Here is a 19,257-nt window from a genome sequence, read left to right on the forward strand (position 1 = left end):
ACATAGTCAGCTTCTTTCCTTCCTTCTTCCCACAACCCACGAGTCTGTTAGCACTCCCCGCCCTTGGATGGGTAAGGTTTCCAAACCTCCTGCCTACCTCAGTGGAGAGCCTTAGGTTATTCCGTCTGCCAGAGAGTGGAGGGGGCCCAAGAACCCTGGACCCAAAGGCGATGTGGCAAACATCTTGACTTTTACTGTTCCGGATGCTGCCTGTTCCACTGCTGATGAACTGGTCTGTTAGTGGGGAAGCAACAGACAAGTTAAGTTTTGATGCCAACACCTATTCAAAATGCAAATAGTGTGTCAGATATATAGAACCTATAGGATGTTTCTGATAAGGCAAGAAAACAAAGGATTATGAGAGAGGTTTTAGAAGCATGGAAGGAGCTGGCACACCTTACATCCCATTTCTCAAACTTTGTCATGCGGCCCACATACTTGCAGAGAGGGCCCAAAGAAGTAATTTAGCTGCATGCCCAGTAGGAAAGGTGACAGGGAACATCTGCCATCCTTGAAGTAACCCAGGTTTGTTTACTTTCTCCCTACAACTTTCAGGGTTACCCAGTTGCCCAACACATTAGAATATGCCTTTAGCATTTCAAGGCTTTCCATAAGACCCCAGCCTCTCCTTCCAGTGGCCTAATCCCCAGGGTCTTCCTGAGCTAGCCTGGCCTAATCCCCAGGGTCTTCCTGAGCTAGCCTGTTCTTCTTCCTTCTTCTTCACTCTGGCGCTCACTTTCTCCTGCCTAGAGCATTCTACACTTTCTGTTCTTGAACCCTCCACTTCATTCCCACTGCTCTGTGAACTGTTTGTATTGTATCACATCTCTCTAGACTCCTCAAGAGGAAACACCATATTTGCCATTTCTGTGACTGAGAATCTCTAGGAAAATGTCTGAGAAACATACAATTCAATATTTGTTTAGTTGTGGTAAACAAATTTATTTAAATTTCTTACCTAAAAAGAAAACAATACAGATTTTAGTGTTCCATTAAAATAATTCTATCTAAATTATTTCCCTAGGGAAAATGTTTTTAGTATCCTAATAAAAAAATCTGTGTATTGAAATTCTCAAATAATGGTGAGTATACAAATTACCCATGGCACGATCGGGTCTGCTCCAGTGTTCTGTACTTTCTCCAGAAGGCAGCCAGAGGTCTTGCGGAAAGGGAAGTGTATTACCCCCTTCACTTTCCTTCTCTTCAGCTCTTCCATGGCTTCCCAGTTGCTCTCATAGCCTTTACCACCTGTAAATACCTCCCTGTGATATTTGCTTCCAACCTACACCTTGTGTCCAGTTCTCTCCACACTATGGCTTTACAGTTCTTCCTTCAAGGCATGCCATCCCTGTGGTAAGAAGGTGCTTACTACTTCTCTGTCTTTATGTCTGAATTATCACTTCTTCAGACCTGTCTCTGCATCTTTCTCATGAGGATAAAATTCCCCTCATTTGCTAGAAATTCACCTTTATATATCTCTCCAGCATTCCTTGTAGTGCTCCAGTGGATGAAAAGTCTGAGGTGGCTTTCTTTATGACATGGAGTGGGAATCTCGTATGTTCTTGCTAAGGAAAATGAATGCATCATACTGAGTACACAGGGAAGCTGGATTAAAACTTCACATATTCCTAGTTATAACTATAATAATGACTATAATAATGATAATAATACAGCCATCTGGGGCTTTATGTGTAAATCAGTGAGGAGGATGTGAAGATTAAGGTAAAAGGTTACAGTTACCCCGAGCAGTTAGGTTCTGAATGATAGTAGGGCTATCTCAACAGCCTCATGACTGCTGCGTTACATGTTGGGTTACATGCAGAACTTCCTACTATCAAACATACACTCATGTGAGAGTGTGTGTGTGTGAGTGTGTGTGTTGCACACCCTTTCCTCAACTTGATTCTGTATTTTTTCCATTCGCATCAACAGAACATAGTTTCTCAGGTTGAAGGTAGAAAAAAGAACTGTACTCAAATTCTAGGCTATTTGTGAAATCTATTACAGATATCATTTGTATTTTTGAAGATCAAATAGAATGCATACTAGATGATAGAGTACTGAGAGGCTCTGCAGGATGCAGTGCGGGCCTATGGAGGACAACACCACATGGGCAGAGCCTTTCTCTGCCCTGAGGAGTGTCCAGTTACAAGTTTACCTTTCTCTTCAAATCCCTCCCAAGGACGACTTCCTTGTTTTTTTTCTCTTTACCTTAATCGTCTCTTTACCTTAAATTTAGTTTCCTTCCAACCACTTTAAGTTCTTTGTATTCTAATTGCCTGTCTCCCAAGTCAAGTTTGGAGAATGGGAGAAAATGATTAAATTTCACCAAAATTATAGATGTATTATGAGACTAGAACAAGGATTGGGCTTGGAGAGTTTAGCAACCACTTGGATGAAGTTCTATCCACAATATTAAAAAAAATGAATGTATCAGTTGGGCGGTGGTGGCGCACGCCTTTAATCCCAGCACTTGGGAGGCAGAGGCAGGTGGATTTCTGAGTTTGAGGCTAGCCTGGTCTACAGAGTGAGCTCCAGGACAGCCAGGGATACAGAGAGAAACCCTGTCTTGAAAAACAAAAAACAAAAACAAAAACAACAATAACAACAAAAGAACGTATCAACTGTTCATCTTACACTTAGAACTTTTTAAATCTAAATTTTTTTTTGAGAATTTTATACATGAGTACTGTATGTACACATGCCTCCTTCTTCCTCCAACTCCTACCATGGCCCACACCTACTTCTGTTCAAATACATGATCTCTTCAATTATTGGTACATATATACACACTTACATGTACACATAACATGTACCATGCACACATACAAGAGTGCACATGCATATGCATACAAAATCTACTGAGTGTATTTAGAATGGTACGTGTCTGGGGCTGACACTGGGGATTAGCTAACCTATCAGGTAGCTTGCCCTTGGAGAAAACCAGTTCTCCATCCCAGCAGTCCCAGACTGCCTGAAGCTCATTATCTAGGGATGAGACCTGATGAAACTTCCCCGATCCACACTGGCCATTACACAGGACTTTTTGAGGCAAGCATATTGTTGAAAATTTATGGGTGTAGCTTCCCTATCATGTCTACATTGTCTAACAGCAAGGCAACCTGGTCTTGTGGCTCTTGCAACATCCTATACCCTGTTTCCTGAGGCTTCAGTGTAGGGGACGTATTACAGATTTAGCAATTTGGGCTAGCACTTCATGATCAGTTTTTGTTGTATTTTCATCAGTTGTGGTCTGTAATGGTCTGTACCTGTTACAAAATAAGCTTCTTTGATGGGGACAATGAGAACTATACTTATCTGTTGGGATAAGGATAAGTATTATTAAAATACAACTTGGAGGGGCTGGCAAGATGGCTCAGCGGGTAAGAGCACTGACTGCTCTTCCAAAGGTCCTGAGTTCAGATCCCAGCAACCACATGGTGGCTCACAACCACCTGTAACGAGATCTGACGCCCTCTACCGGTGCGTTCCTCTTCTGGTGCATCTGAAGACAGCTATAGTGAATTACGCCAGAGCAAAGCGGGCAGGAGTGAGTGGGCCGGATGGAGCTGGGCCGGCAGAGGTCCTGAGTTCAATTCCCAGTATCCACACATATGATAGCTCACGGCCATCTGTACAGCTACACTGTACTCATACACATAAAATAAATAAAATAAATCTAAAAAAAAATACAACTTGGAAATTGTATTGCTTTAGGCAAATGGCAGTAGTTCTTCTCTGGGTAGCTGGCTAGGTTTACAGTACTGAGACCTAGACGTCAGGGAAAAGCTTTCAAGTGAGTTCTAGACTGAATCCCCCTAGCCATGTGTCTGAAGAGTGTCTCACTTTCTGGGGGCAGTCAAGGGCAATGGCAATAGATTATCTTGTTCTGGGGGTCTCTTGGACTCTCCCATAATCAATGACTCGGAAGAAGGTTTCTCGTGACTGGTACTAGGTGTTTTGTTAGTCTATGGCTCATGTTGGGAGTATTATCACCTCAAGTAGTGTAGCTTCACTGAAACTACACACACACACACACACACACACACACACACACACACACACACACACACTCACAGAGGGGGGGAGAGGTATGAATTGTGTTTTACACTGTGTTTATAAAATAATGTTCCTCAATGGATTTATCAAATATCCTTAGTGTTATTTATCTCTCCTCCATGCCTCTCCATTTTATATTATCCTCCTGTCTTTTCCCCAGTTAAAATGACTCCCTTTCACATTTATGTCTTCATATCACGCTTGTTCTTAAAGGAGTCTTTTACCTGGTGATGGATGTACAGTGATTGTTAAGGATACAGGTAAACTTGAAATGCTGTCATATCTTTAATGACATGAAAACCAGTGTCATGATAGTCTACTAGAGATGAGCTCTCAGATAAAGTTTATAGCCAATTAAAGTCTTTATTCTAGACAACTAATACCACAACCAAGTGTTTGGGGGCAGGGAGACCTGAGTAGTCCTGAGTGCCTAGAACACAGAGTTATTAAAGGCAGATACCATGTCCTGGCACCTCACTTGGTAGACACAAGGGGTTTTGCAAAAGTAAATTATCTTAAGCAAGTAGTTTTACCAGAAGCTCAGAAAAACAGTTACTTGGGAAGGTTGCCTAAAAGACAGTTTAACAAAACCCAAGATAAGTTAGCTAGGGACATCCTGACCTTGGGTTCCTAGAACAGAGTTGGGCAATTTTCATGGGATTCCCCATCAAGGAGATCAAATTCTAGTCAAACCTGAAATGGCCTCAGCAGGAATACAAGATGGAGGAAACTTTGCACTGTCTTGCACTATCACATTAGTTAATATCCTGGATTTTAGAAGAGGACCTATTGTCGGGTTTCATTACAGAATAAGCCACCACACCATATTTAAATTTAAGTGTACTTTTTAAAAAACATTTACACTTTTGGCCATTAAAGAGTACAAATGCTCCATTATTTAAGATGAGTTTAAGATTGATACTACAATGAACATACCAGTTTTGCAAAATCATTCTTTGTCTTAATAATTCACTGCTTAAAATCATATTAACTGTCAAAGTTAATTCTCCATTAATGTGCATTACATTATGCATTTGTTTGGATAGGCTCCTAATTAAATCCTACAAGGCAAAGTAATTTAGGTTTGGGTTTTTAAAATAAGAAGTAGAAGGACAAAGTTTCTTTAACAAGAAAAATCTTAATAGAAGGAAACTATAAGCAGAAATGCATGTGCTTTGAATTTTAAAAGTAGCTATTTTAAAGGCTGACATCAATCTGCATAAAAGTAAGGTTAAATATCAAGATTAGATTAAAATCTTGCTCGAGGCATTTCATTTTCTTGAGTTTGTGGAAAGTGAACTTGACGGAGGTCAGGGATTTACCACTAATTATTTTGCTATTTTCCTGATGGGTGCATGCCTTTGTAGTTAGATTATAAAACCTGAGGCTGTTCTCTCTAATTGTCTTCTATAGAAATAAACATTCATTTTTTTTTTTTTGGTCTCAAGATACAATGTTCTAATTATTATTGTCATTTAAGCTTGCAAGGTTTTCAAAGCCTAGCCAGCCAGACCTGCTACACTCCAGCCCTCAACCCTGGGTCATGCCTAACACTTCCATCTAACAGTCATCTTGGTGCCAGGGTCCAGATTTTGGATTAATTTTTATTTTAGTGTATTGTGTTGTTCTATCGCACATATAAAACATGAACAAGGGTTGATTCTAGTGCGACAATATTATTTTGGATGAGGCATCTGAACTTTTAAGACCTTATCGTCTTTATTCACAAGAAAACAATGTATGTAAGTCGAGGCATTTTCTGTTAAGGATATATGAAACCAGACATGTTACATACCTGCGTTGTGTCTCAGATGGCTAGTAAACAAGTTGTTAATACCTTCCAATCTTGAATAACATCTAAAACTTACAGAACCTATCCACACTCGTTATTCCTTTCTTCATTCATTCCTTAGTAGTGACTGGGTGCTGCCTGGATGGCACTGAGTGAGAAAGGGAGTAAGATGCAACACTACCTCATCCAGTGAGGTTGAACATTCATGGGGGAGGTGAATATCAAAACAAGAAATCACTAAACAGTTCAATGATTATAATTATAGTAAGGATTACAAAGAAAAATATAAACAGTTCTAACTTTGCTCAACAGGGCTTGGTGTCTAATCTCTGGGGTCAAGGAATTCTCACTGAGACCTAAAGAATGATGGATGCCACAGATACCTACACGGTTCTCAGTCCTTCGCTATGTGTGATGTTCTTACTATGTGTCCATAGATGAAGAAACTAAGATATGCCCAAAGCCGGAGTCAGGGCTCAAAAACCATGTTTCTGTTCATTTGTTTTTTTAAAAAAATTACATGATGATGCTTAACATGGATGGGGGAGCATCACATGAGAGACTTCCCATATGCAATATTTGTTTTCTATGCATTTTTAAAGCCATCTAAGTAAAAACATTATCTCAAAAATGGATGATTAATGACTGTATTGATAGGTCCAAAAACTTCATGAATATTATAATCCAATGCATGTCAAGGGGTTAATTAAGTCTATGAGGAACTAAGCAGGTGACATATGACTTTAATGTCCTATTTCAAAGGTAGGAGAGCTGAGGGTTGGGATGGGGAGATGAGAGAAGGCTTTAGTGCCTGGTAGGTAAGGCATTCCAAAAGGTACTTGTGGGCTGTGGGGTAACTAGCTAATTTGAGAGTCAGTGCCCAGTGCACAATACTCAATCGAATACTGTTTCTGACTGTTGGAGAACTGTCAGTCTAGAATCCATGGAAACAAAATGAAAAGAAAAGCAGATAGGTAAATGCCTCAAGAGGGAAAGGCTCTGGGAGATTACAATCCACCTTCAACATTTGCAAATAATTAAAACCAATATGTAGTCTTATCTCATTAATAGAAAAGTTTGTGACACTTTTTAAAGGCAATAAAATAATATTAACAACTGCAATTAAGCTGTATCTTTCTGTGCTGAACTGGATTAGGACCTCAGACAGTGTGTGAAGCTGGGCCAGCTCCACAAGATACGAGGCAGTGTGCAGGATATAGTTTTCTCTAAAAGGTCTTGATTGATTGAAAAGCAAGAATTAGCCTAGTTTTGTTCCTTATGCTTAATGAGAAAAATTTAAACTAATTTTAAGGGACATGGTTTTATTTTGAGAAAGCTTTCTATTCTGAGTAAGGAGCATAGATTATTTGGGTTGGAAATAGGGCATTTTCCCAGAAATCCAGCAGGCTTCTCGGGAAATAGTAGTGACAATGCATCTCCAATACCAGCCTTCTGCTCACATGCCAGCTCTGATACTCACTCACTTTACATCTGTGACAAGCCAGTTTCCTCATCTGTGAGACTGTCACTGTGATAGTGTTGCCACAATAGGCTGAGTGAGAATTAAAGTGCAACAGTGTGTCTGGGCTTTAGATCGTGGAGCACAGTGCCAGATCACTAAATGCTAGCTTTGGGTATGAGCATGATGAATTGTTGATAAACACCTGTGTTCAAGTCATCTGTTAGCATTATTTTATTTATTCATTTTATCACTCAGTCAACAAGGCTTTCCTGTGCTCCTGGTAAGTACTAGTATTAAGGTTCTAAGTACTAAGTTAGTTGCTAGGGAATGCAATGATAAATGGGATCCCTGTAGTGTCCCCCTGCCCCAACATCTATCTGCCTGCTTGTCTGTCTATCTATCGTGTGTGTGTGTGTGTGTGTGTGTGTGTGTGTGTGAAGGTGATCCAAATGAAATAAGTCAAATAGTGGAGGAGTCAGAGCCAACTAGCCATCTCTTTTAACCCAATGAAGCTTCCAGTATTGAGTTGGGTTATATCTAATTGAGCTGTTGGCCAAAAGGGCCAAATGGAAAATACCAAACAATGCAAGCTGTTGCCAAGACTATGTGTTGCTTTTCACAAACTGACAGCAGGGCTCCACTGTTGAATACAAGACCTACATAACACAATGAAGATGGAGATGTCAAGCCGATGCCTATATAGAGGCTTCACCTCTACTTTACAGTATCTTTGGTATAGAAACATGCTCCACATTCTCTCAAAAGAGAAACAAATACCAAGCCTGCCCCAAATCCTTTTTCTATAACGGTGTACTGCCTCAAGATATGCCAAGGCAATTGTGATACAGAGCTTATGGGAGTGAGTAACCAAACAATAATTTATTTGACTTAATACCCACTCCTTGAGATGAAATCCATATCCTATACTGCTTGGGTTACTAAGAACCCAGGACTAGATAGCCTGGGGACCTAGGACAAAACCAAATAGTACTGATCTAAAAGAAAAAATAATGTAGTGATTAAATGACTTCCAATGATATTCTGCTATAGTCACAGTTCAGCTATCCACACTGAAGCTTCCTCCTGCGGTAGATGGGAACAACTATAGAGACCCACAGACAGATACTGCAGAGACTGAGAGTCCATGGAACACACAGGTCTAAATGGGATGTCACCACCAAATTCATACTCCTAGAACCCTAGGAAAGAGGAGGCAGAAAGAATGTAAAAGCCAGAAAGGATGGAGAACACCAAGGAATCAAGGCCCTCTAAATCAACACGAGCAAAGCTCATTTGAACTCACAGAGACTGAGGGAGCAAGCACTGGAACTACATGGGCCTGCATCAGGTCCTCTTTGTATATAGTATGGTTTCCAGTAGAGTGTTTTTATGGGATTCTTGAGTGTGCAAACAAATGGGTCTCTGATTCTTGTGACTCCTCTTGAGCTCTTTTCGTTTTGTTGGTTTACCTTGTTTACCTTCAATGTAACAGTTTTTGTTTGCAGCCAACCATCAGACTGAGCATGGGGTCCCCAATGGAGAAGTTAGGAAAGGACTGAAGGAGCTGAAGGGGTTTGCAACCCCATAGGAAGAACAGCAATATCATCCAACCAGACTCCCCAAAGCTCCCAGGGACTAGACCACCAACCAAAGAGTACACATGGTGGGGGGACCCATGGCTCCAGCTATATATAGCAGAGAAATGCTTGATAGTGCATTACTGGGAGGGGAGCCCCTTGGTCCTGTAGAGGCTGATGACCCAAGGTAGGGGAATGCTAGGGCACTGAGGTGGGAGTGGATGGGCGGGTGAGGAGCACCCTCATAGAGGCAAGGGGAGGCAGGGTAGGGGGTTTCTGGAGGGGAAACTGTGAAGGGGGGTAACATTTGAAATGTAAATAAATAAAATAACCAATAAAAAATGAAAAAAAAAAGTCCCCTGTGCTAAATGGTTGGGGATACACTTGGGTCTTAAATAATTGAGGATTGTATCAGCTAGCTGGAATAAAGACTTTCAGTAGGTTACAGATTGTGTCTGACTGGTATTTGGTGGGTTCCTTGCAACACAGTAAAGATTTTTTTCCCATTCTGTAGCCTATTTCTTAATTCAATTATTTCCTTTGTGAGATCAATAGGTTTTAATTTCATGATACCAGAGTTGTCAATTTTTGGTATTATTCCTTGAGCATCTGGAACCTTTTTTCAAAAAGTTCTTGCTTATGTCTGTATATTAAAGTGTTTTCTCGGTTTCAGAGCGTTTCATCATGTATGAATATCTTCAATCAGCTTGAAATGATTGATGTAGAAGGTGAGAGACAGGAATCTAGAATCATTCTACTTCTTAATATCCAACTTTCCCTGTATTTGTTGAAAAAGCTGTCTTTTCTCCATTGTATGTTTTGGACATCTTTCTCAAAATTGAGGTGGCTGGAGGTGTTTTATGTTTGTTTGTTTCTTTTTTCCCCTTTATTCTATTCTGCTAATCTACATATCTGTTTTGGTTCTAGTACTATGCTGCTTTTATTATTATGGCTCCATAGTATAACTTGATATCAGGAAATTGATAACTCTACCATTGGTCTTTTTACTCAAGATTGCTTTGGCTATCTGGGGTCTCTTGTGCTTTAATATTGAATTTAATATTGAATTAGGATTTGGTTTTTCCTATTTATGTGAAGACTTTCATTGAAATTTTCATACGGTTCGCACTGGATCTTGAGATTGGTAATACAGCCATTTTTACAATGTTACTTCAATTGATCCATGAGTTATAAGCGGTGTCTTGGCTCTTATGACAGAATACACTAATTTACTTTGATTTTAGGTTCTGTTTCACAGTAGATTTTAATCTTTGGTTTGAATCTTCCTTTCATAATATGGACTCTAAATAAGAATCTACTACAGATTTCACTACTGCAAAAGACAGCTTACTAATTTATCCCCTTCCTCCCTTCCTCCATCCCCTTCCCTCCCTTTGTCCCTCCCTCCCTTCCTTCCATCCCCCTCCCTCTTTGCCTCCTTCTATCTTTTTTTCTCTTTAGAGGCATTAATTCGCTAGTCTGAAGTTGTAGTAGGAGGTTGGGGTGCCAGTTTCCTCTTATTTAAAAAGGAAGTGTAAGCCCAGGAAGATACCTGCTGTAAGAAGGTAGGCACTAGGGAAAGCCACCTTCCAATTTTTAATTACTACTTTTGATTTGTGTTTGGTGGGCTATTGTATCTTGTCATTAATGCTGAGTGCTCCATTTCAATAACCAGACCACATTCTCTGGTTAAATTAAACCGGGGTCCTATTAATGAAAGTAAGATTATCCGATTCCACAGTCCTAAAGTCATTAGCTAATGTGCATTGGGAATTGACAGAGAGAATGGTAGGAGTGTGGAGCTTTTTGGAAACAAGGGCTTCTTAGAAACAGTGGTTTTATTAATTTCATTCAATGCTCTTGATTAAGCTATATGACATTCAATAAAACACATTCTAAAACAGTTAAAGAATTATAAGGATTCTTTTTTGGTTGTGTGAAAATCCACAGGAAGTGGCTATTTATTTAGAGGCTTTATTGGGATCTTTTAATATGTGCATTTATGATGAAATATAGAAATTCACATGAGCACCACACATCCAATTATATGAGCACACAGTCTTTTCTCATGCAATTAAATTCCACTGTAGGAATCCACTTTTTGAAAGATGAAAACAAATAGTTCAAATAAAGACACTTATCCATGGTTAAAAACCATCTGGCCATGGGCATAACCATTAGAAATACCCTTCAAATCAAACCCCTTCTACGGGGAGAGAACATTAATATGTTCTTTTCTAGTAAGCTTTAAAGTCTACATATATGAGAATCAACTTCTGAAATGTGCTTGTAGGAAGAGAACCACACAGTACCATGTATGTTCATGTCATTTGGCTATCATGTCTGTGCAGTGAGACTGACCTAAGAGGAGCAAATATAATAGGTTACAAATGGATATATTTGATATTCACAAAGATAAAGAATTTGACTCATGGATTTTGGCAATTAGCAATTTCCTGTATACATGGTTCAAGTGGAACTGACTATTATTATGCATCAAGAGTCCACTTCCAGGATTAGCAAAAGAACTACTAGTATTCTTCTCTGTAAGGTGGGCTTGAATATAGCCTATGAAAATATTTCTGTTTAGTTGTAATACTGATGTAGTTAGCATTCACTAAATCTGTTTCAGTTTAAGCATTTCTGAGACTTTTAAATAAAAATGACAGTGATAATGTGAATACACTTGTATTTATTTTAAAGTCAGTTGATAAATCTTTCTACTGGAAGGACAGAGGGTAAAAAGATACCACCTGTAATCATGTCATTTGATGTGTTGCACAGCTTAGTCATTCCTGTTATTGAAAAGTATCAAACTACATTAGATGCAGGTACAGGGATTTTTGTTATTGAAAACACTCTTTCTGAACTCTGAGGCAAATCTTAAGATTAAGTTGCCACCTAAAGGGTAGTGAGCTTATATTTATGCTTTTTATATGTTTTCCTATGGCTCCTTAATAAACACTGCTTGCATGAAATCTGCCTATTTCTCTCTGTGTTGAGTTCTATATAATATAGTTAGCATGTACATATATTTCATCATTTGCTCCCATTGTTAGCAAAAGGTCCTACTCAAAACTGATAATTATGAAGCAGGTGAGGTTTGCATCCTACATTGTCTCTTTGCTTTTCGGTGAGTTTGGGAATGGTGCAATCAAGGGATAATAATGTAGTGCCTACTTAGATACAAACTTCTTTTGTACTGCAAAAAAGGACAAAAGAGGCTGATTTGCTAGGGATATATAACTTCTGGCATGTAATGCTGATTAAAACTGAGAGGGAAAGTACAGGTGGGCAAGGAAGTTCCTCCTCTCAAACTTTATCACAAACATCTGCTTTTCCTGTTTCTACTTGACTTCCTTTCAAGCTCTGAGCACTCTCTTGACCATTGCTCTTATCTGAGAAGCCACACATTGCCACTGTCCCCACAGCTTCCCTCGGTACCACTGCTTTCTACTGGCCCAACTTCTGTCATTCTGGACCCTCTGTCATTTTCTATCTGATCATTGCAGAGACATGTTAGTTATTCTCCATTGTCTCATATCACACCCGGTTTCGAAACTCACCTGGAATCCTGCTGTCAAATTCACTTTCCTAAAACATTCCACCTCTTTACCTGAGGAATTGAGAGCCACTTCCATAGTGTGGTTCTAACAATGTTCTACCACTCAAGTTATTGCTTACATTGAGCCTTTGAAAAATGAATCTCCTTTTTTTTTTTTCCAAGCAATCCTGAAAAACAGATTGCTATCTCCTTGCTTTTATACAATCTTCTGCCCTGGTATCCTTCTATAAGTCTCCTATTAATTTATTATAAATATATAAATATACAGAGACTTCTTCCAAGATGTACTTCTCCCACAGATGGTCTGTCACTGACTTTTCTTTAGCGTTCTTTGAATTAGCTCCCTGTATCTGAGTTCCCAGGCCATGGTCTCACTGAGATCCAGTGGTCTCAGCATTGGCTGCACACAACAATCACTAGTGGATGTTAAAAAACAAAAGAGAACAGACTAACCAAATTAACGAAGATTCCCTCTGGGGGGCGGGGAGTGCAGACATCAGAAAAGGATGTTTTGTGCTGTTAAATGTTGTAATTTAAAAATATCCTAGGGGTTCAAAGACCTAGGGAATTGAGCTTCTATTTGGTTTGATATGAAGGTGCTTCATTGATTTAATCAACTGGGATGAGGTCTGCACAGACACTGAACTTGGGAAGCCTTAGAGTATTCTGCTTAGTTCAGAAGGTCTTTAAAAAATTTGGAGACTATACAAAATCAAGATACATATTCAGGCAGGGCAGCACTACCCACAGCTGAACTGCAGTTTCTTTTTACACTGACAGGTAACTTGCAGCTGGCTGCAGTCCTTCCATTCCTAGAGCTCCTTCACAGAGGACAGCACTGCTTGCCTTTCATCGTAGTACTTGAATAAAGTGCATTTCAGTAGAGGAATGACAACTCTACAGAAGAGGCATAACCAGTCTACAGAAAAGCACTGCTTCATGTCTCTCCCTGTCTTCTCCTTTCCCCTAGCTGATCACAGTACTGAAGTAGAAAGGGTTTTATGTGGGTCAAATGCTCACATGCCAAATTCTTCATGTAGGTTGTCTTCCTGGGCTGGCAGTGACCTGCACTTACAGGCCTGGCCTTGTATATTGATAGCACTGTGGAAGAGCAAGGCGTAGGGCCAACTTTAGAGAAAGAAACCTTATGGGGGAAGGGTACACATATGATGTTTATAGGAGCCTCTGTGCATACCTGATTCTGCTGATCTTAGAGGATGACCTCCAAATTTAATTTCAGTTTGGCGGAGTTTTGTCATGTTCAGCAGCTGTGTGACATGAGGAACATCTGTTGAGAGTTGACAGCTTCGTGGAATAATATCTGTGGGTTCATCTGTCAAAAATGAAATACCATATATTATTTGAAATAAAGAGTCCCACGCCCCAAATGCAAGCCGTTGCTGCCAACTGAGTAAACTCTATAATGAAACCAAGTAAAGCAAAACATTTTAGAGTACAACTTTAGACAACTTATGCACACTTTTAGCCTTGATGTCTATAGAATGAGCATGACATTTCTGGGTAAAATGGAAATTAGAAACTGCTTCTGTATGATTTATGGAGAAGAGTCCCAATCAGGCATGATTCTTATGAGTGAAAGAGCCAAGGAACATTAGAAACACAAACAATAGCATAAAAGGAAAAACAAAAGGTCACTATGAGGAAAAAAAAATAAGCTGGGGTGAGAGCTACAAAATCCTCTGCACAAGTAGTAGCGAGAGTGGCTATTGACGTGTGCTACTTAACATGGATGGATGAGAACACTGATCAGGAGAGAATTAGGTGGCCTGTAGAGATGCAGCCAGATCACACACTGAGAGCAGAGAGAAGCCTAGAGTGGTGCTGGCTGTGAAGCTGCTGCACACGTGTTGCATGGAAACTTGAGCAGAGAATCTCCATAAGCTGAAGATGCTCTGGAAGGTACCACCCTGCCACTACATAGGCAAGCAACAACATGGCAACCTAAGAAGCCGTCCACTAGCCAGAAATACAAGCTTTCTCATGCAAGAACCAAAGGACACTAGGGCTAAAAGACATTCAAGATCTGCTGGGGAGAATGCCCAGAAAACATACACTCAAACGTAAATATAAAGGACAGAATCTTCCAGACCACCTCAGAGGCCAGCCACTGAAAGTCATCAGGAAAGTTATAGTACCTAGCACAGCCAGATGGGACTGGAGCTGGCAGGCAAGGGGTGGGTGCCAGATGTTTGTGATTTCTGCAGGCTTATACAGAAGCTCCTCTAAGCAGGGAGGACACATGATTTACATTATTGGACTTCTTGAGACTAGTTGCTTTTCAGTATTAACAGAGCCTGCTGCAAAAGACAGTGTGTGAAATCACATGAGCAGAAACAGTGATAATGTTATAGTGACAGGGCAAATGTTCCTTCATCTCATCTTAGCTGGAGCCATCTTTGGTTTAGCCTGAAACAGATTCCCCTCACCTCTCCTTTTTATCTCTGCTATGAAAAAAGTACTGCATCAGAGTACTAGAAACTTGACATCAGAATGCCCCAGCTAACTGCATGCTTTGGCTTCTGTTAAACTGCTTGCTTGCTTGCTTTACTCCCCCTGCAACAGCCAAACATGATGCCATTTTTCTATTTTATTTGCCTTTAAAAACTCCCTACAAAATGCATCTGAGGTTGCTCTTTGAGAAGTGTTTCCAGGCAGGCCCAGGCCAGCCTAATACTGACTCTCAATTTGGGCTTCCTATTATCTTTGGGTCTGCAATAATAGTGCCTTCTGTTTTTTTTTTTTTATTGACATTTTTAAAAGACTTACTTTTATTTTATGTGCATGGTTGTTTTGTATGCATGTATATGTATCACATGCATTCACTGCCTGTGGAGGCCCAAAGTGGGCGTAAAGACTGGAGGTATAGATGCTTGTGCTAGTCTTCTTAAAGAGCAGCCAGTGCTCTTAACTGTGGGGCCATCTCTCAAGCTCCTGTTGACACTTTTCTGTACTTCCACGGTTTAGTTCTTTTGTTTTAGCTTGTATTTCACTCAAACAGGTATTCATGACTATGCTTACTTGTTTTAAGGTTAATCTGTAACGTTTTCTTTATTGTTTTTCATAGCTCTCATACATATAGTTCATCTCTTATTCATACTTTACTTTCCCCTTTCCCATCTACTACTACCATACTACCGTGTTTTTCCTTTATTTATTTATTTATTTATTTATTTATTTATTTATTTATTTATTTATTTATTTTTCGAAACAGGGTTTCTCTGTGTAGCCCTGGCTGTCCTGGAACTCACTCTGTAGACCAGGCTGGCCTCGAACTCAGAAATCCTCCTGCCTCTGCCTCCCAAGTGCTGGGATTAAATGCGTGTGCCACCACTAGACCCCCCCCCCTTTTTTTAAGACAGGGTTTCTCTGGGTAGCCCTGAGTACCCTGGATCTCGAACTATAGACCAGGTTGGCCTTGAACTCAAGGATCCATTTGCCTTTGCCTCTAGAGTCCTAGGATTAAAGGCATATATCACTGTATCTCACTCCTTTCCCTTTTAAACTAAATTATTAATAACTTTAGTTCTAAAAAATTATAAACTAAAAAATAAACAACACCCCTCCAAACCTTTGATCTACATTTTTTCTCACTCTGAACTTTTTTTGGAAGACTAGCGTCTTCTACTGTAAGTCAACCTCAGGGCTCTGTCAAGTAATTGTCTATATTTCTAAGTCAATTTCCCCTGTCAAATAGTGGTGGTGAGGAACATAAACTTAAGTGAAGACAACTCATCAGAAGAATCACATAAAATCAAATGAGGAAGCAAAACCAAAAAGAGTGAAAAAGGAAAAATTAAAACTGTGGGACATGCCCATATCAAATAAGTAAAACATACGAATGAAACACTGGTGGGTATATAAGGTCACACAGGTCCTGACACAGTAATTATGTGACTGAGTGACTCCATTAACCCTTCCATCTTAACATCATATGTCATCAAGAAAGAAACCTACGATCATTTGATTTAACAGCTATCACCTATAACAGAAGCCAAAAATACATTCTCCTCAACAACTCTAGAAATTTCTTCAAAATTATTTACATTATGGGCCATAAAGCAAGCCTTATCAAACACACACACACACACACACACACACACACACACACACACACACACTGAATCCAACATCTTGTCTAAGCAGACAAAAAATAGAAAGTGATAGCTATAGAAACTATAAAAATCCAAGGTTACTGAAGAAACATAGGGTGAGAGGTGGGGTTAAAAATTCATAAACCCACTGGCATTGGAGCCTACTTCTTTGGAATTCCAGTGTATACAAAAGACCAGCTAAGACACCTAGCCTGTGGAACTGAGCAACGACTAGATTCTTGGACTTTGCATCCACAGCTAGCCATTGTTGGATTAGTTGGACTTCAGCCTGTGGTTTGGACACATCATCAGTGGCCTGAGCTTTTCTAGTACAGTCCGATTCATGGGAGATGGACTAAAGCCACAGACTGTCTGGCTATTTGTCTTGTTATTGGAAGGAATATTGGAATGGCCTTCCATGCACATCCCTAGACTAATTGCAGCAATAAGTTCAGATGAGAAGGACATATCTCCTGATCATAAAACATCCACTCTGACCCAAAGAAATGCCTTGTAATCAGCATCTTCTCAGAGGGAAATCAGACAGCATCCTGTTTCCATCTTTGCTTGGAGCTGAGCCTGTGCCACAGCTCTTTGTATCCATAACCCTCAGGGAGAGAGCTGGTCTCCCAGGAGTGCTGACACACTTGAGAGCATAGGTAAGACCACCACTTTGGCTCTGAGGAACATACCCAGAGCCCTCAGGACACAGGAACCAAGGAGCAGGCTGGGACAGAATCTTTCCAGGTTCCATTTGCTCTCTGGAGCTGACCCTGTGCCAAGCTCTCCATACTCAAATCCCAGTGGGAAAGAGCTGGTCTCCTCGGAGTGCTGACATACAGAAGGGACAAGCCACAGACAGAGAGAGCAAGAATAGCTAACAGGACAGATAACCAGATGGCGATAGGCAAGCACAAGAACATAAGCAACAGAAACCAAATATATTAGGCATTATCAGAACCCAGTTCTCCCATCGCAGCAAGCCCTGGATACCCCAATACACCAGAAGAGCAAGACTCTGATTTAAAATCACATCTCATGATGATAGAAGACTTTAAGAAGGACATAAATATTGAATCATCTTTTGGGTATATGCCCAGGAGTGGTATAGCTGGGTCCTCAGGTAGTACTATGTGCAATTTTCTGAGGAGCCGCCAAACTGATTTCCAGAGTGGTTGTACCAGCTTGCAATCCCACCAGCAATGAAGTAATGTTCCTCTTTCTCCACAACCTCACCAGCATCTGCTGTCACCTGAGTTTTTGATCTTAGCCATTCTGATTGGTGTGAGGTGGAATCTCAGGGTTGTTTTAATTTGTATTTCCCTGATAACTAAGGATGTTGAACATTTCTTTTCTTTTCTTTTTGTTTTTATTAGATATTTTGTTTATTTACAATATCTCCTTTCTCCTTTCCCAGGTTTCCCTCCCAAAAAAACAACAAAAAAACAAAACAAAAAACAAAAAAAAAAAAAAGGAAAGAAAAGAATAAAATAAAAAAAAACCCAAAACTAAAACAAACCCCTGTTCCCTCCCCTCTCCTGCTTACAGGCCCTGGCCCTGGCCCTGGCATTCCCCTACACTAGGGCATAGAACCTTCACAGGGCCAAGGGCCTCTCCTCCCATTGATGACCGACTTGGCCATCCTCTGCTATACATATGCTGTTGGAGCCATGAGTCCCACCATGTGTACTCTTTGGTTGGAGTTTTAGTCCCTGGGAGCTCGGAGGGTACTAGTTCATTCATACTGTTGTTCGTCCTAAGGGACTACAAATCCTTCAGCTCCTTGGGTCCTTTCTCTAGCTCCTTCACTGAGGATCCTGTACGCAGTTCAATGGGTGGCTGTGAGCCTCTACTTCTGTATTAGTCGGGTACTGTCAGAGCCTCTCAGGAGAGAGCTATATCAGGCTCCTGTCATCAAGCACTTGATGGCATCCACAGTGTCTAGATTTGATGACTGAATATGGGAAGGGTTTCCAGGTAGAGCAGTCTCTGGATTGTCCTTCCTTTAGTTTTTGCAGGATAGTTAGTCTCCACAATTCCTTCCATCGGTATTTTGTTCTCCCTTTTAAGAAGGAATGAAGTATACACACTTTGGTCTGCCTTCTTCTTGAGCTTCTTGTGGTTTGTGGTTTGTACTTTGTGTATTCTGATCTTCTGGGCTAATATCCATTTATCAGAGAGTGCATACCATGTGTGTTCTTTTGTGATTGGGTTACCTCACTCAGGATGATATTGTCCAGATCTATCCATTTCCCCAAGAATTTCATAAATTCAATGGTTTTAATAGCTAAGTAGTACTCTATTGTGTAGATATACCACATTTTCTGTATCTATTCCTCTGTTGAGGGACATCTGGGTTCTTTCCAGCTTCTGGCTATTATAAATAAGGCTGCTATGAACATAGTGGAACATGTGTCCTTATTACATGTTGGAGCATCTTCTGGGTATATGCCCAGGATTGGTATAGCTGGGTCCTCTGGTAGTAGTATGTCCAATTTCTGGAGGAACCGCCAAACTGATTTCCAGAGTGGTTGTACCAGCTTGCAATTCCACCAGCAATGAAGTAATGTTCCTCTTTCTCTACAACCTCTCCAGCATCTGCTGTTACCTGAGTTTTGTATCTTAGCCATTCTGACTGGTGTGAGGTGGAATCTCAAGGTTGTTTTGATTTGCATTTCCTTGATGACTAA

General features: G+C 40.3%; 1 protein-coding gene across 9 annotated transcripts in view; it reads right to left on the minus strand.

Moving 5' to 3' along the window:
- CUNH3orf67 (chromosome unknown C3orf67 homolog) overlaps window positions 1–19,257 on the minus strand; it is a 231,407-nt gene that overhangs the window by 98,632 nt on the left and 113,518 nt on the right. For 8 of the 9 annotated variants that reach the window (XM_031344473.1, XM_031344516.1, XM_031344524.1 and 5 more), the window contains 3 exons: window positions 13,651–13,788; window positions 1,467–1,565; window positions 98–234 (listed from right to left, as the gene is read on the minus strand). In XM_031344473.1, the coding sequence (XP_031200333.1) occupies window positions 98–234; window positions 1,467–1,565; window positions 13,651–13,788 (374 nt within the window). The remainder of the gene's footprint in view (window positions 1–97; window positions 235–1,466; window positions 1,566–13,650; window positions 13,789–19,257) is intronic. The other variant, XM_031344479.1, reaches the window with a different exon arrangement.

The sequence above is a fragment of the Mastomys coucha genome, unplaced genomic scaffold, assembly GCF_008632895.1.
Source record: "Mastomys coucha isolate ucsf_1 unplaced genomic scaffold, UCSF_Mcou_1 pScaffold10, whole genome shotgun sequence".
NCBI lineage: Eukaryota > Metazoa > Chordata > Mammalia > Rodentia > Muridae > Mastomys > Mastomys coucha.